Here is a 26,190-nt window from a genome sequence, read left to right on the forward strand (position 1 = left end):
TTCATTTAGCCGGGAGTTAGGTGGAGTCAGGTACTGCCAAGATGGCGACGGCCAGTACCATCGACTTTGAGCTTCCAGCTCTTCATAAACACATGGGTGGTGTCATGGTGGATCCGTCCAATAGTTTTCCAGTCGGTGGTTTCATGTATTTGGTGGACTCCCATTAGTGGGGTATTTGTAGGAGAGGCATCCTTTTGCACACGCAATGTTGAGTAATAATTGAGTTTTGGTGCAATTTCATGGGGGGTAATTTAGCTTTGTTCAAGAGCAAACCTATGTAATAAAGCTTGTTAAACATCCATTCAACAGTGTTTCCTGTTCCTTCTAAACATCTCTTTATCTGCAGTATGTCTTGATGTCCTTGAGCCAAACTTTGGACAAGAATATGCATTGTTTGAATTTGCCTTGCAACAGATCACAGATCACAGCAATTCCAAATGTCCTTATGAAAAAAACATTATGTTACGGTCCTGTAGTGTCCTAGCACTGAAGTATGCAGACATCAACATTTCCACGTTGCAGTTTTTCTTCAAAAGCCAATTTCAAGCCCGTCACCCAAGGACAACGTACAAATCACAATTAAAGGTCAAAAATGTATACAAGCAGCAAAAAAAACGACGCCAAAAAGAAAAGAGAAACATGGAAAACAAGACAAGTGGATGTGTCAATGATGCATTTTATATATGCAGATTAAAAAGCTGGGGGTAAGGCTTATTTAAAAAGATGAGTTTGCAGAAATGGTTAGGACACTGAGAGCCTTGTCCCCGACAGAGGGGAGGCTGCACGGGAGGAAGGGGGGGGGGAACAAACAGGCGTCAGAGGAGCAATGACGAGGCGAGTAGAGATGGAGTGAAGTGGAGAGGAAAGAAAGAGCCAGACCACAGATCTGAAACTTTAGAATGAATCCTGTTCGTAAACACAGAGTTCAATAGATGTACAGGTCAACAGATAGCAATTTGCAGATTGTGTGACCAGCTGAGGCAGCTGGGAACGACCTTGGTTTTTGAAATGCTGACAATAGGTGGCATGAGATCAAAAGCAAGAGGATCACCAAAGTTATTAAAATTCAATCTGAGGGAAATATGAGTGTCCCATGGCAACGTATTCAATATTCGTACAGATATTTCACTTAAGTCCAAAAATGTTGATGCCGTGTAGGACTGGAACTCGCGCACAAAGTCTATTCATGCTTCTTGAGACCTTTTTGAGACTCCAATATATATATAGGCTAATTTAAAACCCAAAGAATGTTGGAACAGTTCTCTTTGATAGAAAGGAGACATTTTATGAAGTCCTAACAGATATCAACATTTGACTTGAATGTGCGGTGCCTACCCACTGTGTGAGAAACCAACAGGAGTCACGTCTTTTCAGAAGAGGCTTTGTGGACAGTACAGTAAGTGCAAACAATGCAAGGATTAGCGCAGCCACACTTGTCGTTACCCCTGGTGCTTTTCAGACTTCAGGTGGGAACAACTTTCACTCGTCTTTTGGCATAAATTATACCGCTGAAGCTTATCTTCCTCCAACCAGTTCTTTAACTTGCTTCTCCCCATCTTGGTTCACCCCTTAAATTGTTAAACCATGTCGAACACGAACAGATGACACACAGCCAGACGCCTTACTTCTTTACCTAACATGAGCATAATGTAAAACTTATTTGTCTCATACTAAGTCAATCAAACAGATACACGCTATTTCAAACTGCACCAATAGACCATCCGGCATTTACACAGGTCTGGCCACATGTTTACATGTGTTTATATGTTTTTAACAAATTTGAATAAAACAGCTCCTTGTAGGGTGGAAAGCTCTGTCATTCTATGCTAACATTGGTTTGAGGTACGTGGTGAATTATGACATCAAAAAGCATCTAATTACTATAGTACAACATATTACTATTTAAGAGAGAAACCAGGGGTGGGTAATGTAGGCTTGAGAAGCCCTCTGTAAATTTAATCTTTACTCTATTAATCATACTCATACAGCGATGTGCTGACTGCAGTTATATCTGCAGAATAGTATGCGTGGCCTGATCATAAAAATGATCGCTGTGATTAATAGTGGTTGGGTTGCGGGTGAAATAATACATGTTTAATGAGAAAAATATTAATTACATTACCTGCAGCGATCTCCCTTACAGCAGGAATGAAGTGCATCCCCTATGCGCAATTACGCACGAGGCACATAAAGTAGCCATCCTCCTGATGAGTTTGGAGCTCTAAAATAAGTCTAAAAAAAATATTTGTTGTAGTTCTAAACCTGACAAGACAGAGGAAACTCTCCAGAGGAAACACAATCAAAGCTTCTGAAATATTCCGTTTTGCTGCTTAAATGTGCCACGATTTTTATTTGCTGCAGTGAATTAACTACAAGTATGGAAAAGCTAAAAAAAAAAACCTCAAAGCAACGCCTCGGATCACAAAAGTATATTGCTGAAGGAAACACTCTGTATGAAAGGGATTACTTTGTGCCAGATCCTGCCTTCCAAATAAAGTTATTCTTACTCACCTATCGTGGATGCATTGAAAAAGGATTTTATAGAAAAAGAGAAAGCCGTCATGTCACGCAGCAACGCCTGAAGTGGGTTTGGCGCGCATCCCATGAGCCATGCTGGTGTGTGGTTTAATACTCTCTGGTCTCTTATGGTATTTTGGCAAACCATTAATGCGTCTCTTATTGACAAACATGTCATGTTCAATCAAGTGCAATTGTTGGTAAAACATTAGCCTTCCCTATCCTTATCCTCACCCACTGCCTGTGACGGAAGCTGAGAAATTGTGGTATTTAATATCAGATACACGGCGCAAATTAACTGCATTTAATGCGATCCGTGCCAACGTAATTGAATGTTTTAACAAGAATGTATAATCACGTTTTAGAAAACCAAATCAGGCTTGCGAGGAGATAAATCCATACCCACCCTGAAATAACAGAAAAGAGGCAGTGAAAAGCAAAGTGTTACCAGAGACGGTAATTGCGCGGGATGCTGAATAAACTGTCTGATTAAATCTTGCTCTCGCGTTTGTGTCAGTCTAAAGCAGGAAACCTGTTTCATCTCGCTCCCCCAAGAGCCTCTGTTTACTATTCAGCAGGATGCTCCTTGTAATGAATGAGAGGCTTAATTGCCCCGAGTCCTCCAGGGCCAAATGAATCATAAAATACATCCATATGCGATTGTGTCACCGCCGTGCTGACTAAACAATAGGCTGGGTGGGCTGCTTTTATGTCGGGGGGTGACACGGTGAGCGGTTGCATAGTAACTTGTTAGCTAATGAGCTGGCGGCACCTTCCTTCTCAGAACACGGATGCTGGACTTATACTGTGCATGTTGGGTATTTACCCGGGTCAAAGTGGACGCGGGGCGTTTAAGATGAGTATCGGTGTGATATTTAGGCTGCTAATGCTTTTCATCGAAGAGGTCACGTGTACTGAGTGCGACCCTACTGTACTCTGAAAAAGCAGTGGAACATGCTTGGTGTTAACTTACTCATCTCATATGAGCCTTTATCTCTGACACTTAAGACACAGCTGCAGTACTTCTTATTCCAAACTGTGACAAAACTAGTCTCCGAAAGCAACGGCCGCTGCATCTTTTTTTTTTTTTTTTTTTCCAGCTCGAGCACGACAGTATCAAAGTAATTTACATTTGTATAGGGCGAGATGAGAAACAAGCTCAAAATCTATTACCGCAACATCAAATCCCCTTTCGCCCCCTCTTTCTTCACGCCGGAAAGAGAAGAAAGATATATGCTGTTTATGAAGGTAAACCGCGATGATTGTACATGGTCATTCGCTGAAGGATAGCGCACTCCTGGCGAATGTGATTAGCCGGGGGCTTTATTACCCTCTGTAAAGCATTCCAGACTTTAATGTGCAATAGAGCTCCTCTTTCTTTATGCTGCTGCAGTGAGCCCCCGTTCTCTTCTCATTACAAACACGCTGCCCCTGCAGTCGAACACCTCTCCAGCCTCCTCTTCACGCGGCCCCACCTCCTCCTCGAGTTTAAGCACTTTCATATGTCACTATGACATATGCGGGGACTGGAGGGTAAACACTTTGGCAGGCCATTGCTTCCACGCTTAGACATTTCAACTGACGCTGTTTGATGTCGTGATTAGTGCGGTGGACGACGGGGGGGCCTTGAATCAGCCTGTCTAGACAAACTGACAGAAACATGGCAACACCATTCTTCCCCGACAACACCTCTTTTTGAGAGTATTCTGTGTCTTAAAGCACGGATGCCGCCGCTCTGTCGCTGCACAGCTTTGATCCATTTTTACAGACACGGTCGCTCCCATCTTCCAACGCATCTGCTATGAGTGCAGAAAACCATTACCATGCATCGTGGGTAACTGGATTGGAATCAGCGTGCGACCACATAATAATAACAAAAGAACTGTTCGCATAAGACACTGATTGTGATCTGACTGCAAGAACTGGCAGATGGTCAGGATCACAGTGGGACAACATTGATCACACGTTCATGTTCAGCAGCAGTTGTACACACTTCACTGACCTTCACTGTTGTTGTGTTCAGCGTATCATTTGTTTAAGAGAGCTTACAAGTAAGAAGAGAGTGGAGTGCCCACTCAGAGACGCATCCATCAGAAATACTAAACGAAGAAGAGAACATGTATGGGAGCAATTACAGTGCTTACAATAACTTCAAGGTAGTCAACCCCTGAGTCGCGAACTAGCCTAATTTGTCCTTTGTCTTGATGTCATTTCAAAGTGTATACATGTCGTTCATCTGAAATGCCTAAGCCTAAACCTCGTGAAAAACAATTTTCATACATATAAGGTTGAGTGAAATACATCAAAACTTAAGAAGAGGTAATTGTGGAAAGACAAACCCAGACTATTACGGTGACTTCCATTTTGTTTGTCGCCTTGGATTGAAGTGTGCTTTACGATGAGTGAACAAGGCCATTAAGCTCTTCTTAGTTCGGTAAAAAAAACCAAAAAAAACCCATTTCATTCAGGTGTACGGTTTGGTAAGGAAAATAGATGAGACAGTATTTCCTTCCTGGGTTTCATTTGCTCAAATAGCAAAAAAAGCTAAGAGAGCTTCTTGATGTTCTGTTGATGATGTTAATTCAGTTTTTGATTGTCTTCAACTAAAATTCAGGCCATATCTCACAAATTGCTCCTTTGACAGGGCTCTAATTATCACACATGAGTCTGAGGCTTCACCGTGATGAAGAAAAATTAACATTAAGTAGTTTTCAGAGAAAATGATAATCTAATCTAATCTAATCTAATCTAATCTAATCTAATCTAATCTAATCTAATCTAATCTAATATATTTAATTGTCCTCACAAATTCATCTTGGATATCAATTTAATAATTAATATTTGCCCCCCTCCATGGATGCATGCATTTTCATCATGCTAGGCTCAGGGACCGTCATGCCCCTTATAATATCAGAGATAATGTTTACCAATTACCGCTGGAGCTGAAAAGTAATTGAAAAAGTAACTGATTCAGTTTTCGTACAAAGTGCATCCCTGATTTGCGCCGGAGGTTACAGGCAAAGTGTGATGCGTTTAGCCTTCTAAATAGCTGTGAGTGGATCACAGAGGCCTTCAGTACTGCAGGTAAATGGGCTGCAAGGCAATCTGTTGCTGTCTCTCCCACTTAGCTGGGGACTGCAATGGGGAGCTGATGTTTGGCAGTGCTGCAAAGGGTGGGATTACAGAGACACTAAAGCGATTTTTGCCACCTGGGTGAAAACAGCGATATTCTCCGTGTCACAAGGCTGAGAAGAGAAATCTCTCTGGCTCTGGGAAAAGTCTCTCACACAGGCCTGTTGTTGATCTATTACCTGATACTATGTCGACCGTTTTTTTTTGTTTTTTTTCCCCCCCACAGTTTTCACACACTCTGCGATCGGGAAACAGTTAGCTGTGCATCCTGTGCAGGGACAAGCACTTCTATGATACTGTCAGGATGCAGAAACACTGTTAACATACATTCCAGGTAGCTGTCCAACCCTTGCAGTTGCAGTAGCACAGTGAGTGTGTCTGATTCGCCTTGCATACAAATCAAACACAGATGATTATCTCCCCCCGTCTGACGTTATAAAATGTTAAGTTTCCTTTTATGACTCCGTAAATGACCTCATGACAATGATTCATCAAGCACTTTATAATTGAAGCCGACTGTTAGACTCCGTCTCAAGGTGTATGGAATCAGTCTGGAGACATAATTTAATGGCTGGAAGATTATACATTAATTTAAAAGGTGATGGGTATTTTGTGCCTAAAAATGATACCCTTGCTAGTCTGGTTAATTAATGCAGTTTTTCTTTAATTTCTTTGGACAAGGGTAGGCGAACCTCGGGTGAATTAAACTCCAACGCTGAGATTTGATTGTGGAGAAAGTTTTTTATGTTGTTCTCATCTCTCATCTCTCCCTTTCTACTCAAACATAACCATAAATTTCTAGAAGTAGCAACTAAATGCTAGATAGGCCTCCCATCTGAAGGCTGAATCTTTATACTCACAATAATACTTCAGTTCAGATGTCAGCCCAGTCGCCAGGCTAACATGCTGGCTGGCGACTGTATAGGTCCACTATGGAAGCTGCTTACTGAGAACAATATTTACATATGTTGCGTACCTCTAGTGGCTTTAGCAATTATCATAGTCACAGATGAGGAAGTGAGGAGCATAGACGAAGATCCGGTACGCCTGCTGATGTCCTTTTGGAAGCTGCTGGCAGTCGACCTGTAGAGTTGTTTTGTTGTGAGGTTACATTCACATTTGTACATGTCATAGTCTACATACCACATTGACATTTTTACAGAAACTTTTTGTATCACACTGACATTACATGTTCATGATTTGTCATGTAACGTGAAAGTGGAAGGGAGATGGTAGAGTCTGAGATGATAAGTCTGCCAAACCAGTGACCGGAGTTCAATCTCTAGCTGTGTTTGTGGCAACCAAAACAGGAATTTTAAGCTAAAACATGATCTTTTCCAAACTTTTACCATTTGATTTCCTTGTCTAAACATAACCAGGGCAAAAGATACAAGTGAAAATGGAACATAAAGACACTTAAGTTGCATGATGAAGAAAGTTTCAACCTATCAATGGTTTCACCGAAATGTACATTGTCAGTATGTAATCTGGTGACTGGGCTGCAGATATCCAATAGCTTGTAACAGGAGCATCTAGACTCATTCAGGTCCAACTGGCAGCTACTTTCTATTTCTGCTGTGCTAGTCAATGTGACAAAGAGAGAGTTGAACTGACCTTTTGATGCTCATTAACCAACAACGGAAATCAGATGTCTGCACCATCTCTTCTATTCCGTAAATACACATTCAGCCTCATGAAAGACGGTGTCAGCGACTGCAGCGCAAGCTCCACACCATGCAGTCCAATTTGAACATTGTTATGTTGCATGATCACGTCGGAGACATTGGGATTCCATGTGCGGAGCTGTAACATAATCGCTCTTTTCAATATGCATGGTCAATCAGAGGAGGGAGTACTGTGTTTTCCCTCTGGTACACTGTATCTGATTGCTTAACAAGCAATGGCATGCCAGCGGGGCAGTCATTATACACTCACGCTATGCAGCCAAACAGTATTTAAACCAACAGCACTTATCTAAAATCCTAGTGGAAATCCCAGATTTTCCAAAGATATCAAGGATGTCAGGCTGGCTTCAGGGAGAGGCGGCTGGATCTAGAATGTTTCCATTTGATGGGATGGTGCAGCTATTAAAAAAAACATGAAGAGTTAGGTATTAATTTTTCATGCCATTTAAATATTATGACATACAAACAGTAATTCAGTTAGGAGCTGGAATCAAACTGCATGTGGTGCTGTCAGGGAGTGCGATTTAAGACGATTTAACCGACCTTAATGAAAACTTGTATTGTGAATTACGAGTGATAAGGTCGTGAACGCATAATTTTCTGGTACAGTTTTACAGTTTTGATTCTATCTGTGCTCATGTCAGTGGATCAGATTGGGTAGGCCCTCCCTGGAAAAAGGTGATGTCACATACTTCAGTGGCCAAACCAGGATTGAGCAGCAGTTGAATGAAAATTTGGCGCCAATTGTTTGCTCATGTTTCCAAAACCACTGTTTAGCTACTGTTGCACTCTGCTAGTGAGCAGAGTCCAACACAAAACACAATCCAGCAGCGTTACGCAACTTGAGCAAATCGTCCACAGGAGAACAAGGGAAAGTCTCATTTGTCATGTCAAGTTACAATCCGCTCACATATATGCCAACAAAAAAGGGATTACTCAATGTAAATTGCCATAAATTGTTACGTAGAGCCCCTTTAATTACTGCAAAAGGTAATATATTACTTTTAACATCCCCAACACTGGTAGCCTTTGGTTATCGACTGAATTAGTTATCATCATCCCGATCATACAGAAGCGGATTGGCTTTGTGTGTGAGTACTACAGGAATGAAAAGTACAAGGCCCAATCCCAGTTGTTGGAACAAAGGCTATTTGGACATTGTGTAATTCAACTTCAAGTTGCACAACTCTTTTTCATAGACCATAACCCCCCTAACAGGCGAAGACCCATGTACACTGATGTGTAGATGATGTGATGTTATGTGAGCATAAAACAAAGTCTTTACTCTTTATTCAGGTATGGTAATGATTAGCCAATGCTTTTTTTTTTTTTGCGAGATATCATTACTGATTCCGGTGCACATTAGATCTAATGGCTGTATCGCTGGTCATGAACTTTGCAAGTGGAGCCTGCCACATCAAATTGGCTGGTCACTGCGTATTACCATGCTCTACAGTGTATAAAGACAGCTGATGACAGCTCGGCCTTGATCCGAGCTCTTTCCCTGACTGCTTGTTGTTGGTAATGGCTGAGGGAGCCGTGCGGTGGGCAAGTAAAGACCGTGGCAGGCTACACATCATTCTCCCCTTGTGGAGGAAAGGTCTCTCTTGGAGACTGATAAATGTTAATTACTCTACCTTGACATCAGCAGGAGAATGCGGCTAGTGCTGCAAGAAGAGGGCCTGGTGAAGGAGAATGAGCTTTTAATGGCGAGTGTCTGCTTGTTTGTGCACTCGTGACTTGTATACTGTTTTAGTATGTATATTAATGTGCATGTTTGTGATTACGAGAATCTCATTTTCTATCAATTTTCACCCATTAACATATCTCCAAGTTGTCGTTCTTATCCTTAATGTGTCTCTTCATAGAACCGTTAATGAAACATCTGCAGCAGGAGTGTCTCTGCAAGGTGATATTCTCCGCAAACAAGGCAACGCATTAATGATGCAGAAAAACAGGACGACAAAAGAAGTATTCATTTGGTGTAGCAGCATATCCTCCATACATTTGTCCTCATTAATCAATATGGATCAGCTAACAGTCTCGCTCCAAGTCTGCCCAATGGCAGCGGCAAAGGATGTAATACAGCTAATCAATACTTCAGTGATTTTGCCTGGAAGAGAACACATGCTCTGTGTGTGAACCAGGTGATGTATCCTCGAGAAATACTAATAAGAGGCAAGCTGGAATCACAAGAGGAGCAGTCTTTTCTCCGGATGATCTCTCAGTCTGTGTGTGCGAGAGAGAGAAAGAGTGACAAAAATAAAAGACATTATTAGAGACATTAGGGTAGTTTGTAAGTTGGTGTTAGTGATATCGAGATCAGTTTTGGTAAAAATGTGTTCACGGTGCAAATCAAGATGTCACCAGCACACTGTGTAGTGTCCTTATTTTCGGTGAACAACACAAGCTTCCCACGGCAGAGTGGTCTAATATATGGAAATAATGGACGCAGCGGAGATGAGAAACACAACAATGCAAAGTGAGACATTAACTCGAAGGACGAGCCCCTTGAGATGGACCTTCTTGGGATCCATTTCACAGGTAGATATAAAGTACATAAAACAGAACAACACGTTCACACATACACAGAATACGCCTCCTCCAAACCCACTGATTCCTCCCAGAAACGACAAAAACAACAATACAGTGAATGGACACATGCCAAGCTATCCAAATATTCATATGCACATAATAAAGTGTTATCATAATGTCATAATAAATATGATTAGACAAATGAGCTGGTCGACTATAGATGAGTGAAGACAATCGGAACGAACTGTGCAGGTTATTCCTGCCAGGTGAATCTTTAAACTTAAAGGTGCGATATGTAAGAATTGGCCACATGTTGAATTCATACTCCTAAAACATAAGGGCATCATATCACCAGAGTAATTGCTAACCGCTCTTAATTGTATTCTGTTTATACATCCATGACTGTAGCTATTGTTAGCTTGTTTGCACAGTTAGCCATGCAGCTAGCCGGACTGCCCAAGGGAGTGTTTACGCCATTAGCATGGGCGTTGTGAACTGCTGGGAGAAATTGGTATTAAGGCCAGGGGGCTGATGGTTCAGTAAGCATGTCGCTTGTACGCTGCGACGGTCATGTTGCTTTGGATACAGTGATATATGTTGTATTACGAGATGTGTACACAAATCTGAACCACCTATACATTTGTTTGTAATGCTGTTATAAATATTAATGCTAATAGGCTTAGAGTTAGCTAAGGGTCTTACCTGTTAACTAACAATTATTACGAAGACTCTAATATAAAGTATTACCTTGAAGCGTCCTGTTACGCCTTGTAGGGATTAAAACCTGACAGCCAGTCAGAAATTAGCATTTCCCATGTTCAAGATTAAAGCGGGGAAAAGAAACTTTGGCTTCCTTGCATCTCAGTTATCTCACCATCCACGCTGGCAAGCAGCTTATAACATCTGACAAACTGCTCGATTGCCTGACGCTTGATTGTTTGCCAGTTTATCAGCGTGTCGCAGGGATTGTTCCCTGCACACTCTCGCAAATCTCCGTCTAATAAATAAATTGAATGTACTGTACTAATGGAAAACTTTGCGACGATATGAATCTGCATGCTTGACAACGTGTTTACTTCGCCAACTGTTCCTGTTTCTCAGTGAATTTTCTGTGACACACAGTCCCTGACCTCTTTGGTCCTTCGTGGTGCTTTGAGGAATATCTAAAAAGCGCCTCTCACATTGCGAAAGACGGCGCGTTTCACAGCGGCATCAGATCTTTTATTCATAGCATATCGCTGTCACTGTGCGTCTGCCTCTTTACTCTCATTCATCAGCACATTATGATATTGTTTTGTTTGTGCTGCTCCTGCTGTGAGAAGGGCATGAAACAACTTTCCTTAAAATTGCTATTCAGGTCAGCCCCTGGTAATGGCGCTTAATTAACATGTGTGTTTATGAGGGAGTCATGGAGAAGGGAAGGGAAGATTTAATAGTGTAAGTGGTGGATCTACTGACTCATTCCTCTGCTCTCTCTGTTGCTCTGTGCGGAGCTCAATATCTACTGCATTATGAGCGCAACACTTAAACTGTGAATCTTTTGTTGTAAAAACTTAACGGTGCAGCTGGGCCTCCAGCTAACCTGCTCAATTTAACGTTTATAGAGAAAGACCACTGTGATTAATACTTTACTCGGCATTTACACTCGGCCCGTTAAGATTCCTTCCACGTTACCGCTCGTGCTGCTGCGATATGATGCATGGGTCGCTGGTGGAGGAGATGCCTCTCCCACAAGCTGCACAAGTGACCGAACAAGCCAAACTGCCGACACTACCCAAGGCTATCGGCTGTTTACCAATAGATCTCTGTGCACGGTCTCTTCAGCGCCCATGCCAGCAGTATAAGCAGAACAGATCGAAAACAGCGTCTTCTCCAAGGCTGTCTGAGAGCTGTCAAACAGAGGGGCTGCAACCAAAAGCTCACATTCTCACTGCGACTCGAGGTTTGTGTGTTTAACTGCATCCGTGGCAGATGGAGGGGAGCGTTGGGATCAGACCGAAGAGTCACACTTAACACTTAACCAGGCTTGACTTGCAAGCTCTTCAAAACAAAATCTAAAGCAGCGACAGGCATGTGCTTTATTTTTCTACCATGTGAAGAAGCCTAGCTACATTGTTTGTTTCTGTTGAAACCTAACATTCTTTGTTTTTTTTTTTGTTTTTTTTATGCAACTTTGCATTTCTTTAAGTTAAATTTTGTGGTTTACATTGTGACAGCAATGTGCTCAAGATCTGGGTTAGGTTTAGGCTCAAAAAACACTTAGTTTGGGTCAGGAAAAGATCTTGTTTTGACTTAAAATCCCTGTTTCGTTAGCCACAAACACGACTGGTAATTGCATTCTTAAAAATATCCAGCGCTGTCTCGCTTACAAATGTTGAGACAAAATCTTGAACTCTCGTCACTGGCTTGGCAGCTCTCTTGCCTTTAACTCCCCCACCATCCCGTCCTCCTCCAGATTTGACAATTAGGTCAGTGCACGTTTCGTAGAAATGTCAACATGGTACATATGACACCCACACATGTCAACGCATCTGTGGACTGCAGAGGTTGTATTTTCTCCTCGCGGGTTTGACTGGTTTGACTGGCCAGTCTGCGCACACGGCTGATTAAAGACGATTTTCTTTTGGTCACAAACTTGTGTGAGCATGCCAAATTTGATTTCATCTGCAGTTTCCTAATGAGGGAGCAGGGATCAACGCTAGCCACATAGACCCCGGAGTTGGTCTGCCCTTTGATGTCATGAGTCACGTAGGGTTTTTTGGAGCTTATCCACTGAAAACAGCTGCCGGCTGCAGCCAAAATCCACACTGAACCAAAAAAGAAAAAAATTCCAGGCCAGCTAAACAGAGAGATTGGTGGTATTTCTATGTGGTTTAGTCATGTTGTGGAAACACAGTCATCTTGCGTTACAGCCACAACAATGGACACTCTCTGAGCCGTGTTACTTTGAGATTGGAGGCCATTAGGATTTAGCTACTTAACCTAAATTATTCTAATCACAAATCATACCAGAATGTAACAAAAACTATGGAAATAAATGGAAGGGGAAGGCCTGGGCCCTCAAGCAATGAGCCAAGAACACAGAACTTACCACCCTAACCCAACAACCAAATTGGTGAAACTAGACAACAAGAGACAAAAACTCTGGGGCCTAATCCACATTACAACTTATACTATTGTTTTTATAGATATATTGATTGTAGCGGCTTTAAATCGAATACCTCTTTAACACTGGACAAAAAAAAAAAAACCCACTCACACCCGCTAACATCAGGCTGTTGTCTTCAGTGGGAAAGGGCACAATCAGCATTTATTCCCCTGACAAATGACTCTGCAGTAGTCGCCGTGAGTATCAGCTGGCATTGAGGAAACATGTCACCTCGATGGACACGCTAATTTAGCCTCTTTTTCTGGTGCGATGCTATGACGTGCACTGAAGTTCTGGACGTTTGCAGGTAAACAGCTTTCCATCCGTCTTCCTTCAAGCAGTGATCGAACGTTGTTTAGTCGCTGTTGGAGTTTGAGAGGGAGACTCAAGCAACACTGTCACCGGTCTCCCTGCTGCTTTCTGCTGTTCACTGCACGTTTGTGAGGTTGAACACCCGAAAAAAAACACAGCAAGGAACTCGTCTGCTGGCAACAGGAAAGGAGTCAGGCTCATAATTTTATTTTGGGTTCCAACTGGAATATGTTTGCATGCTTTAACACTCCAAAAACAAATCAGTTTCCTAATACTGTCCAATGCTTTGGCAGTCTGAAATGCTCTGTTTTAGTTCCTGACTCTTTAAGGCTCCACCCTCTTGAATATCAAGCACCCTCTGATTGGTCGGCTCACACATGCCTGACTCAACACTGCTAATAAGAACAGAGCAGCTGGCCACTTCGCATACATTATGCAAATGAGCCCCAAAATTAAAGGTTGGACTTATGACGAGGCGTTCCAGGAGCAGTGTTTTCTGTGGGAGAGAGGAGCTGTTGTTGTGGACTATGACCTTTTTAACTTTCAAGATCTTTTACATGCACCGGAGCATACCTAAAGCATTGACGGAAAGGGAAAAACGAAAACACGCAACAGGTAATGACAAGATAGTGGATACGAAAAGGCATATTTTATAAATCTAATATTTCTTACCTACCCAGTACACACAACAGTATTGAAGTGAAGAAAACACCTAAATGTCACACTGTGACTACACACGATGTAACAGCTTTTGCACTTCTGAGCACGTACGTTAGTCATGACTTGACCCTCGTCCCCGACCGTGACTTCACTGTCGGCCAGTCTCTTATGATGTTCTGCAAGCAATTTAGCCGTCCGTGACAAAAGCTCAGGCCTCTTGCGTGACTCTGAACACAACGTAAAGGGCCGCACCTTATGCAATTTAGCAAAAGGAAGACCGAGTGATTTATTTTATGTGAGAGAATTCCACAAAGTCAGCGTCTTCTCTGAACTTGTCACTTTATCCTGCGTGCCGAGCGGCTGCCAAGAAAGCACGCAGCTGTAACAACCTGTCCCAGAACGGAAAAAAAATAAATAAATAAAATTTAAAAAAAGCAGGAGACGCTCAGAGCCAACGAGCGGCATCCCACGAGACTGGGCTCACCGGGAGGCACGCGCCAGTTAAGATTTCGCAGCGAGGATGTTTGCCTGCGCGGGGGTCGCGCCAAGTCCTTTCACTCGTCTAACGCTGCCATCAGATAATCTGTTTTAAGTCTATTTTTTGCCTCTTTCATCAGTAGCTTGTTAAACCCTCACTGTGGGGATTATTAGGTAAAAACGGGCCAGAGAATGACTTCAGCGTTGCGAAACATGCAATACTGTATGTTACATCTGCACTGAACCTCTGACCTAAATAATGAGTTAAATGGATGAAAAGGGGAGAAGGTCTGATACTATGCTCCGCCACTGCTGCTCACGACAGATATTTAACATCTTGCATTTTGGGCACGCAGCTAATGTTGGAATTTATACCGACTGCAATAAACTTCAGTTCTGAGATCAGACACATTACAAGGAGGCAGACTGTTGAGGTCAGAGGCGAAGTGTCCTCTGTGCATTTCTGTGACTGTAAAAATGAAAAGGGGAGGAGTTTTTTTTAGCTAGTTAAAGTTGGCAGAGTCAGAGGTCCTCATGAGTGAAACCATTTAAAGGTGCAGTCTGTAGTTTAAGGGACGGAAATTTTATCAGAAGAGAAATATATATTTTTTCAAGCCTAAACAAACTCTCTTTGTTGACCTTAAAGAAACACAACTTCGTGCTGTTCTACTTTGTTCATATGTGGCGGACTCTGCCAACTTTGTAGCTTCAAACAGTGTTCTGGGGACTTCATTTTCCCCTCTGAGAACAGCTTGTTTATTCAGTTATAGAAAAAAAAATGTCTGGGTTGTATTTTTTTTTTCCCTCATTAATATTGTAAATAGTACAGTCTGGTGTTTGAATCTCTTCTCCAAAACTACACAGTGCCTCTTTAAAGAAATGTGTTTTTAATCTGGTGAAACTGCTTTGATTGCTGCTGCTTTCCCATGAACGTTATTGACGCATTCATTTAGCACTATTTGGACATAGACTTGGATTTAATTACATGTTCCATGACACACGGCTTCTTTAAATACTGAGCAGGAAACAAAATAATTATATGTTTGTGTTTTCAGCTTGAGTGAAATGTGACAGCAGGAGATCCAGAAAAGCGGCCGAGGTCAGTACCGCAACAATTAAACGCACGATCGATGCTTTATGTTGACTGTTGTCATCTAAGTAGGACAATCAGAGAGATTTGTTTGTCGGAAAAAAGCAGGAAGTAGATGAGGTGGAGAAGGAGGGAGCTCCTCTCCTACAAACCCTCGGGGTCCCTCGGCCATGGTGCTGATGGCCTGTAATTGGTGCTCAGCACTGGCCTCAGCTGCAGGGTGGCTCCTCTGGCTGCCTTTCAACGTGTCACCGGTTTGTGCTTCCCATTATGGCTTGTTCACTCTCCTCTTGATGAGCGGACGGCAGATTGAGTCCGTCACTCCAGCTCAGAGGATGCAAAACCACCAACAGCCGTGCGCCATTATTCTTTATAGGCGGGGGGGGAGGGGCGTGGATGGAGTGAATCAATTACACGACGGGAGGTTCATGTTTGAAACTTCTGTCCAGGCCAATATACGCACTCAGTCCATTCACAGAGGAGCAAGTGTTTTGCTGAACGATCTCTTTATGTTCACCGTTCTCTCTGAAGTGTCTCTGAGTAACTGGAGTACACAGGTCTTTATTTTGGAGATTTTTCCAATTCACACGCATCTTTTTCTCCCCCACATTTTAAGTTATATCAAACAGAATCAACTCGGGAGAAGGGAAGCATACTAACTGCGGCCCTGCGAGTATGTTTTTTTTCCCCTTCTTTTTTCCCTTTTTAAACACTACATCCCCTGCTTGTGATATCTGCAATTTTACAGCGGAGGCACTTTCCTCCCGGGCTTTGCTCCTTTTGATGCGCTCCCTCTCAGCTCTAACTTTTCACTTTCTCGTGCGCTGTCTTCGCAGAGGCACGCTGGAGAGGAGAGGCAAACCAGGCAAACCCAGAAGCAAGTTTGGAAAATGGGCCCCTGATGGGCCGCTCATGTTGGAACATTTTGCAACGGCAACTAGAAACCAACTCAAACCTTCCGCAAAGGCTCCGCTCTGTGAACCGCTGCCGCATCAGAATCAGTGATTCATGTGTTTTGGTGATTGCTGGCTAAAAGTTCTGCTTAACTTCAATTTGAAAAAGTCAGGAAGAGCATTACCTCAGAGTTACCAAATACAATAGACTGCTAGACTAGACTAAAGTTTAAACAACTGAAAATGATGACTTCACTCCTCCTGGTCATTTTGAGATAACTGGTTTCCTCATTTCTTTTTAAAGCCACCTTTTGAGATTGGACTGTGCGGTGTGACAATACTGAAGTTGTTCAGTTATTCATTTAAGCTTTGGTGGTTCTGCTTTTATTCACATTTGAGAATTACACTGATGTGAAAACTGGAAATGACATAAAAAAGGTTTGGATTCCGTGCATTTTACAGTTGGCGTCGGATCATTTCCGAACACCGGTTGGGAATTTGCGCCCTGGGTCCCAACAGACCCCCCCGGAATCTTCTTCAACACATCAAACCACTCGCACTCCACTTGAAAGCTGCGCTGGTGCGTCTGTGCGTGCGATGACAGATCGTAGCATCAGATTTAAAAGCTCTTTGATTTGCACATTTCATTAAGCATTTTCAGCTTGCCGGGCTCCTGACAGCAGGTCTGGGCCTGGCGGTGGGCGCTTATATGCTGCGTTCGACGCAGCTCGGTCGGAACTTCCTCGCTGAAACTTCCAATTTCTTACCTCAGTGTATATTCCAGGTTGAGAGCCGCGAAGGGAAAAAAAAAAAAGACAAGTGAGGTAACAGACACTGTTGCACATTTAGTTTCACATTTAGCACTTTTACAGGAATCCAAATATTTCATTCACTTGCCTTATACAAATACTGCAATCTGCTAACACACACACCATCCCCTGCTCATGGGTGGATCCATTGTTTTGTGACATCAGGGGGACGCAGCACCAGCAGGCAGGGAGGGTCTGGTGAAAGGTGCTAGTGAGTGGCATCATGGGATGTGTAGGATCTACTGTTTTTGGCACCTGACCCATATTAGAGATAAAATCCAGGGTATCTCTACATCTGTTGCGTCACCTTTTAACCACCACGTATTTAATCTGTCTCCTGTAAGCCTCCAAACGTCACTGATGTGCCACACTCAATTACTCGAGTGCCCCTTTAATATCGCAACGCTGCGATTTTGCCATTCTCCACCCAGTGGCTCGTAGTTTCCTCTCGACTTCTGTGCGCGCCTTCTGAACTATATAAAGAAAGTGCCAGAGATGATGTGACCTACTTTATGTGACTTCATGTATCTGAGGTGCTGACTTGTACTTCTCTTCCCCCCTGCAGCTAGAGTATCACACGGTCCTACACAGTGGCTGCCGCGGGCTGTGCGTCCCGGTGACTCTCCAGGAGCTGCTGCCGGTGCGTGTCACCGCGCTCAGCCCGCCCGCGGTTGCGCTGAGGAAAATATTTACGCGGCGCCTCGTCACGTCTCGAGTCATGAGTCACAAGAGGCTCGCCGAGGGGCAGCAGCTCGCAGCCGGAGCGACGTGGCCCGTTAGGGGGCACTGTTGGTTCTCAGGAGCGACCCGCGGCACAACAGGTTGCACCACTCCTCTCCTCTCCTCTCCTCTCCTCTCTGACTGGACACTAATGATCCACTCAGCTTGCAGCAGTGGTAAAATAAAATACAGATCTATCGCGCCCTGTTTTCGTGTCATTGTTAACCACTTGTTTGAGCTTGGAGCCGTTTCAACGCGAACACCTCGGCGGATATCTGTGATGTGCGTGACGGGGATCGGCTTTTAAAAATAGTGTTTAAAAAAGAAAATGCTGTATGCGCACCTAGAGATCTGCACAGTTGGTTTCCTCCTCTCTAAATGATCTCCCTGCAGAGTCCCGGCTTTTTTTTTTTTTTTTTACCATCCAAGCGCAAAGAAAATGTAATTAAACAAATTCCGTCGTGAGGTGCGGAGCCCCGCTTTCTAATTTACCGTCAACTTTCCTTCTTTTCTATTTTTTTCTTTCCATCGGTTCGGGGACAAAAAGAAAAAAAAAACGAAAAAGAAAAAAACAAAACAAAACAAGAAAGCCACATCCCCGTGTGATATGAGCCAGGAATTGGATGGCACAATACTTGCTGACGTGACGCCCGCAAACCCCTTTAATTTGCCAATCCAGCCCGGAGTGCGCTCCCACTCCAACCCACCCCACCTCAGTTTGCGCACCAGCACTCCCCCGGTTCACAGCCACAGGGTGCAGGTCGGCTACAGCTCAAACGATCCAGTCCTACACCACCACCGACACCGTCACCACCACCTGAATCACTACACGCGTCTCCGTCGGAAAGTTGGGAGGACTATTTGGCAAGGCATCGCTCGTCACTCGCCGCAGCCAGGTGATCCGGAGCGCACGCGGAGGCAGCGCTCTATGAGGAAGAAGAGGAGGAAATAAAAGAAAATAAAGATAAAGATTAAAAAAAAATGAATAAATAAAAATAAAAATTGTTGAGGACTTCTTGTCGTGGATGAGAAGGCTGTGAAGAAAAGATTCTTGGACGCATTTTTATTTTTTTTCATTATTTTTTTTTTGGACGCCACATGTCAGCGGAGAGTGGATGAGACCGCGGCGCCGTATCCTGCGCATTAAGGGGAATGGTAAGAGGCAGAGAGAGAGAGAGAAAGAGAGAGAGAGAGGGGGGGGGGGGGGGGGGGGGGGGAGAAAAGCAATCACTGCATCAGTTTCACACACTTATTTCAGTTTGACGAGGTTGATGCTGCCTTTCTGCAGCCCGGTGGCTGTTTGACAAGTGTTTTGTTTTTCAAACCTTTGAAAGCGCAGAGAGAGAAAGCGAGGGACGAGGAGCCTTGCGCGCGTTTTAGCGAAGATTCTGTCTTAACATGACACATCCTGGGTGCTGTGGGGTGCGATTGCTTTAACACCTGTTTTAGATCCCCCCCAAAAAACAGAAAAGAAAAAAAAAAAAAAAAAAAAAAAAAAGAATTAACACGTGCGTCTCCCTCTGTGGATCAGAAGACAGCCTGTAACTGTTTGTGTGGGCTGACACTGAGAACCGTGCATTCATTGTCTGTGCTGGCAGGTGGTGTCGCACGGAATACAACTGCTCCGCTCTCAATGGAGAGCCGCTCAGAGGGGATAAATTGCGTGCGAAGTTGCGGGGCTCTCTGCTGAGAGGAGAAGGGGGGGAGGACTCTATCCATCCAGCCCGCCACCGAGCCCACAGCGAGACATGGGGCCTCTCCGGTGCGTGGGACTCGCCGCGGTCCTCCTGATGTGCACAGGTAAGAGCTCCACAGGGGGGAAGGGAAAACTGTAATGCCCGGTGCGCACTTTTTTTTTTTTTTTTCCCCCCCTCATCGGGGAATTCCAGAAAAGCGAAAGGTCACATCGTCGGAGGTGGCCGTAAACGCATCAGCTGTTGTACAGTACAGTGGTTTTTATTTTATTCAGTGTGGAACACTTAATGAAATGCTAATTATTTCCCTTCTACCGAGGGGGCACATATGATTTATGAGACGGATAATTAGCTGTAAGCTGCGGTGGCAGAATACAAAATGACTTGTGATATTAACACGAAGGGAGTGTGACAGCTGCCTCCAGTGCGTGTGTGTGTGTGTGTGTGTGTGTGTGTGGCAGAGAGAGAGAGAGAGAGAGAGAGAGAGAGAGAGAGAGAGAGAGAGAGAGAGAGAGAGAGAGAGAGAGAGAGAGTGTTGGGGGGGGGGGGTTTGGGTGATGTAGCAGCGACTTAAATGGGATGCAGTGTGTGAGCGTGGCACTGCAGAGAGAGGGCCAGGAATAACAACAGGCTGCAGACCACCTCTCCAAAAAAAAATGAAAGAAAAAAAAAAACAGAGAAAAACATCTTTGTCTTGAAGTCTGAGCAGTTCACTTGGAACAGTGTGTGTGTGTGTGTGTGTGTGTCGGGGGGGGGGGGGGGGGGGGGGGGGGGGTGAAGGGGGTGTGTATTATGTGTTTCATATTTGCATGTGAGATTGTGTATTTTTTTTTTGGAGGGGTGGGTTGTTATATATCTGTGAAAGATGCGTGGGGCTCACGCTGACCTGTGATATGTGGCTGCACTCAATCATGCGTTTTTTTTTTTTTTCCCCCCCATTCTGGTTGCTCACCTGCCAGTCAAAGGCGTATGCAAAACACCTTCCTCTCACTGGGGCTGCGACCGACCAGACGACGGAGACGGTGGACGAATGCATCGTCTGCCGCCTTGTTATTGCATATTTCATCTCCGTGGCTCCTTTCATTTATTCCAGTCGGCAACATTTCAGTTTGCCTGATGCGATTCTCCAGTGCACGAATCGGGCACCAAAGAAGAAGCACGACAGAGCAAAGAAGTCACAATTCAGCAATTTAAGGGATGAGAATGATCGGAGAGACTTTGAGAAACGATTCTGAGAAATGTACAGTTTTGATATACCACCAAAACTCTGTGAGCATGTGTGTGTTTATTTAAATAACAGTGTCCATACCGGCTCCGAAGATAGGCCCTTAGTATCCACAAAAAGTAAGACGTTAATAGGGTCTAATTATTTCTCTCTCGCTTTAAAATGGTCAATTGTTTCTCCCTTGTTCCCCATAATCTTGTTTTCTCCCTCTTCAAGAACTTTTAAGCAGCGGTATGCCTAATAGCTACCTAATCTATAACAAGATTAACACTGTAAATTTACTAGCGCGCAGGATTCAGTGGCGTCTACTGCTGAGGTTTGACACAAACAAATACCGTCGCTCTCACCCTACAGCGGTCGCCAAAAACTCTCCGTCAGTAGATCAAGTGTTTGGTTTGTCTGTCAGTGAACATAGCAGACAGTGTGGAAGAGGACCTTCTTGTGGGCGCAAAAGGCTTGGTTAACCAAAGCTAGTTTTAGGTTATTATATATCGATTAAAAAAAAAAGACTCATTAAGGATATTGTACTCAATTTCATCCAAAAGATAGATCAACTTCATGGTGATGACACGAGACAAGGAGATCACTGCACCCAGCCAGGATTTTTTTTTTTTTTACACTTTGGCTTTTGTGTGTATAAAACAAACAAGCTACACTGCATTAATTAGCAAGCTTTATATATCTGCAGGCTGTTTCTACTTGTTTCCCGTCCAAGCTAAGCTTCACTAAGCTCCACTGTCCAGGTCTTTCGTTTCGACAGACGTCAGGCTTTTGACTCTTCTTGTCTTGCTTTTGGCGAGAAAGAAAAACGTATCCCAAATGTTGTCTTTTGCGTACATGTATCTGAGTAAATGTAACCCATTGTAGCCAGTGTTTGATATTCCCAGGCAAACGCTATGCTGTAAAGGTCGCTCAGATTCAGCGGAGCTTCTTCCGAGGCCGCCTTTGTTTTAACATTAACATAAGTGTCCCATTTTGATGAAATGGAGATTTGTCACAGCCAACCTACCTAATTACCTCCATGGAGGAGGCTATGGACTGCACAAAAATCATTGCACAGATTTTCAGTTAAACTTGGATGAACGATGGTTGTCAGCCCAGATTGGACCTCAATAACTTTCAGTGTGGATCTGGATAAAGGGGCGGAGTCAGGAATTTCTTTGCTCTTTCTTTCGACATTTCTGTTAAATGCTGTCCTCTTAATACTGAGCTGCAGTTGGCAGAGGTATGCACTCTACTCAGTGCCATGCTAGTTGTGTGATTGCTCATCTCAGCTGCTGTTGTGGATATATCTAGGAAATTTCACTTATCGGGTTGATGAGTAAGTGCTGTTATGACCAACTGCGGGAAAAGTGTTGCCTAGAGTTGGTGCCGAAATGATTCAGACCAGTCACTCTTTTCATCAGCCGAAAGCCACTCCGCCAATATAAAACCCGGCCAAAGATTGATTCACATCTCTCTGGTTATGGCCAGAGTCGTATAATCTTCGCAGGTGAAAGTGGCGAGGAGGAGAAAAGACAGATTCCATCCTGTCAGTCAGCCCTCAAACCCCCGGTGTGCAGCATCTCAGAGGATATTATAACTCTCCAGCCATCTGATTGCTTTCACCAGGAGGCTCCAGGTTGTCTCTGTGAAACACACACTGACAGGCACATACTGTACAGGATACCTACACACACACACACACACACACACACACTTGCATACTGTCAGCCTGGCCATCAGGACATTTTGGAAATACTCCATATAGCCCGGCTTGCCATAGGATGGGATGCAGGCAGCTTTTTAAGTGAGACAGATGGGTGGATTGTCGTCTCTTAGTCAGATGGGAAAAAAGTTTCAGGGGTGGAAGAAGTGCCGTCGCCGCTTCGCATTCAGACAAACTTATGTAGGTTACACAAGTTGTTATCAGCGACTTCATGACTTAACAAAAAGACCCACTGTACGTCTCTTTATGATAATTTTAACAGTATACTGTATAGTTTTGTTTTTCAAAAAAAAAAAGTACTTGAACGCCTGGTATAAAGGGCACTGCGCTAAACAAGAGTGGGAGGATTCCCACTCGGAGTTTGCCTGCTCTTTTGGATGTGTGTGGGCCCAGCCGGAGTGGATTAGGATAGAAAGGTTGAAAAGTTACAAAACCAAAAAAATGCATTTAGCCTTAATTTAATAATAGCCCTCACTCTGTTTCTCTCTCACCCTCGCGCACTCGCACCCAAACATACACAGGACCCGATCGGAAATCACCGTCGCCACAGGCATTCAGGCCATCTGACGGAGAAGTTGAGAAGCGGTTGTGGAGCAGAGATCACAGTCGCAGTCTTTTAATAACATTTTTTCTACAATGTGGCCATTTGGCTGCAGGGTTTCTATCCCTGTGAGACCACCTGTCTGGAAAAGGGTTCCTTGGCCAAACCTAAATGCTATTCACCAGTAATATAAACACTGCAAAACTTATACGTGTTAGGTTTATTATTATTTAAAAAGAGTTAATGAGCCCTATTAGCAAGTTCCACGAGAGCCCCCAGAGGGCCAATATCCTGCATACTGTAGCACAGTAAGCTTTGATGTTACTCTAACAATATCTTCCATCGGGACCTTTTATACCATTTTTACACCTGAATAAGTGCTTACCTGCAGGTTTTTTAAACGTGGGTAGACATGCTTTATCTAACTGAAGGACTCCTTTCCCGTTGACATAAGAAGAGTTTGCCTTTGTGTCTTTTTTCCTCATGTATCGCATTTGTTAGAAAACAGGTAATCAGTATAAAGCAGCATGCAGGCCAGCGATAATTTAAAGGCGGTTACTTTTTTTTAAAACACCGACTGCAGAGGTGGGTAGTAACGGGTTACATTCACTCATGTACTTGGGTAACTTTTTGGAGATGTTTTGATGCAATGTACCTTTACTCTTACTCATTTAGAATTTTATGCATTCATGCACATTACGTTCAGAGGCAGGCGATCAGCTGGTCCCAGGTCTGCAGCTCTGTCATCCTACCAGAGCCACTACCTGAGTCAGTGTTTTCCATTTTTTTGTTCATTATGTTACTCAAGATTTAAGAAACTTTTTAAAGTAGTGCTTTTATACTCATACTCAAATAGTTATGGCCACTAGAGATGGAGCAGATGAATACCTGTGACTACTGCAGTGTCATACGACTGGATATATAGTTGGAGAAGCAGTCAACTTAACCTCACCCCCATCCTGACGGGAAGCTGGGTGAGGATTTCGGAGTCCTAAACTACCAGAGAAGCTGGGGACTCGTTTTGATACCGATTAGTAGTGTTAGCGTGAGTTAAACTGCACACTGAGCATGGAAGTCTTCTGAAATTAGTTTGTGGTTTTGGTGGTTGTGGCACTGAGCGGCTGTGCGGAGCCATCACGTGGGGGGTTTTTTTGATCGAAGTTCCCAGCTTCTTCAGTTGTTAAGGGGAATGCCGTGATGTTCTGGATATGCTTCTTGGACTGCACTGTGCGCCTTTTGTTATCTTGATGAATTCCCTGTCACCTGACGTGTAACACTTTCACAGTGCTCGCACCAAGCTGGTAAAGGCATCTGTTCCCCTGCTTCAGTTTGAATTTTGCCCATGGAAGGTTTTCGTCATTTTTTTCAATAGACTCAAAATAAGGTGAACAACACCAAAAAAAAGTCAAACTGGGAAGTCAGAGTTTTTCGTTTGGAAAGAACAGATAACCAATCATTTTTATTACCAGTGCTGCTGCATCTGGCATCCCTACCTTTTTAGAGGCTGCAGTGGATTTTGCAGGACTCATTCTTTGGGCTGTTTTACCAGTGAGTGTTTAACAATTCTACTGACAGAACAGCTGAAAAAGGAAAAAACAAACAAAAAACTTTAGACTTAAAACACATTATCCCACGCCGATGTTAGGAGAGAGGGGGGTGCCCGGAGTGACCCTGCACACACATTAAGGCTGTGAAATCCAAACTGGCGTCTGTCTCCCGGAGAGCAAAGTCTCATGGGATATTACTCGCTGGCTCTGAGCATCCTTCGGTTTAAATGCTAGGAGGAGGTTGGCAGGGCTGTGTGCTTCTGAGTAGCAGGAGAAGCCTATAGAATAAGCTGACTTTGGAGAAAACCTCCCCACTTCCCTCCGTTATTTTATTTTATTTTATTTTGTTTTATTCTTGTTTTCTCCCTAAATGGTTCAAGAGGCATTTCTATGGGCTGTAATGTTCATTTGCATAAAAGAAGCACTGGGGCTACTTGTTACCGAAGGCAACCGACCAAGAAGCTAAAATAAAAAACGTTGCAGAACAAAGTGCTTAACTTTCCGGAGGCAAAGTCAAAGTTTATCACAATGAAAAGAAACAGCGTTTAGTCTGTAAAGCAATAGCCCCTCGAAGCAAACACACATTTAATAACAACTTGCCAAATCCAGCGCAGAAATGTACTATCACTGAATTAAGTGCTGTGTTATAATGTGATGAATGGGGCCTGCCTCGCCCTGTGTGACACTGCAGTTTACACAAGGCTCCTGAGAGCAGCAGAAGTAAACGCTGCACCGGGGGAGCCATATGTCACTTAATATAGGTCGTAACGCGGAGACACAAGTCATGTCGTGAGAGGCCTGCATTGCACAAAAGTTGAATATGGGGTACGCTTCCAAAAGCTGCTGTGTACCGTGGTGCCGATTGAATTAGAGCTAATTAAATATTGAACTAAGCCACTGGTAGCTCCAACAGATGTATATGTCAGCCTCGTTAACATGAAGCATGCTCGCACTGGCTGCTTTAATAATAGAATTGTAAGATACTGTTGTACTTTGTTTCTTTGATGTATTACCTTCTGAGTTGATCCATTAAGCAATCTGACAAATAGCAGGGTTGAGGATCATGTTAAATGTCCCTCTGGGAACCCAGTGAAGCTTAACATCATTACTGGTGAACCAGAGTATTATTATGGCTCTGCTGTATCTAAGATTGTCCCCGATTCAACATCGAAAGCCTCTCTTTTCCAGTGGAACTCCACACACATTGCAACTCAGGCTTGCAGTATATATATATATATTTTTTTGGATTTATACGCTGTTAAAACAACACTGACATATTATAAAATCACAGAGTTGTCACAACTGACATGCCGACAAACTGTTGCCTAATTACAGCAGATGCAGAGCGGAGAAATGTGACTGAATGGAGTTATTTTAACACAATGTATGATATTTTCCTAAACCTGAACAAGCAGCTGTGTGCATGAAATTAACCATACCGCAACACTTTCACTACATCAACAGTCCAAAAGTCATAGTATGTCATGGCATGTGAAC

General features: G+C 43.5%; 1 protein-coding gene across 2 annotated transcripts in view; it reads left to right on the forward strand.

Annotated features, from left to right (window-relative positions):
• The first annotated feature begins 18,727 nt into the window (after positions 1 to 18,727).
• si:dkey-112m2.1 (transmembrane protein 132C) overlaps positions 18,728 to 26,190 on the forward strand; it is a 167,993-nt gene continuing 160,530 nt past the window's right edge. The window contains exons 1-2 of one of the 2 annotated variants that reach the window (XM_037117719.1): positions 18,728 to 19,133; positions 19,577 to 19,778. In XM_037117719.1, the coding sequence (XP_036973614.1) occupies positions 19,727 to 19,778 (52 nt within the window). In that variant the 5' untranslated portion in view covers positions 18,728 to 19,133; positions 19,577 to 19,726. Of the gene's footprint in view, positions 19,134 to 19,218; positions 19,779 to 26,190 lie in introns of those variants that run through there. The other variant, XM_037117720.1, reaches the window with a different exon arrangement.

Source organism: Acanthopagrus latus, chromosome 12 (assembly GCF_904848185.1).
Source record: "Acanthopagrus latus isolate v.2019 chromosome 12, fAcaLat1.1, whole genome shotgun sequence".
In the NCBI taxonomy this organism is placed as follows: domain Eukaryota; kingdom Metazoa; phylum Chordata; class Actinopteri; order Spariformes; family Sparidae; genus Acanthopagrus; species Acanthopagrus latus.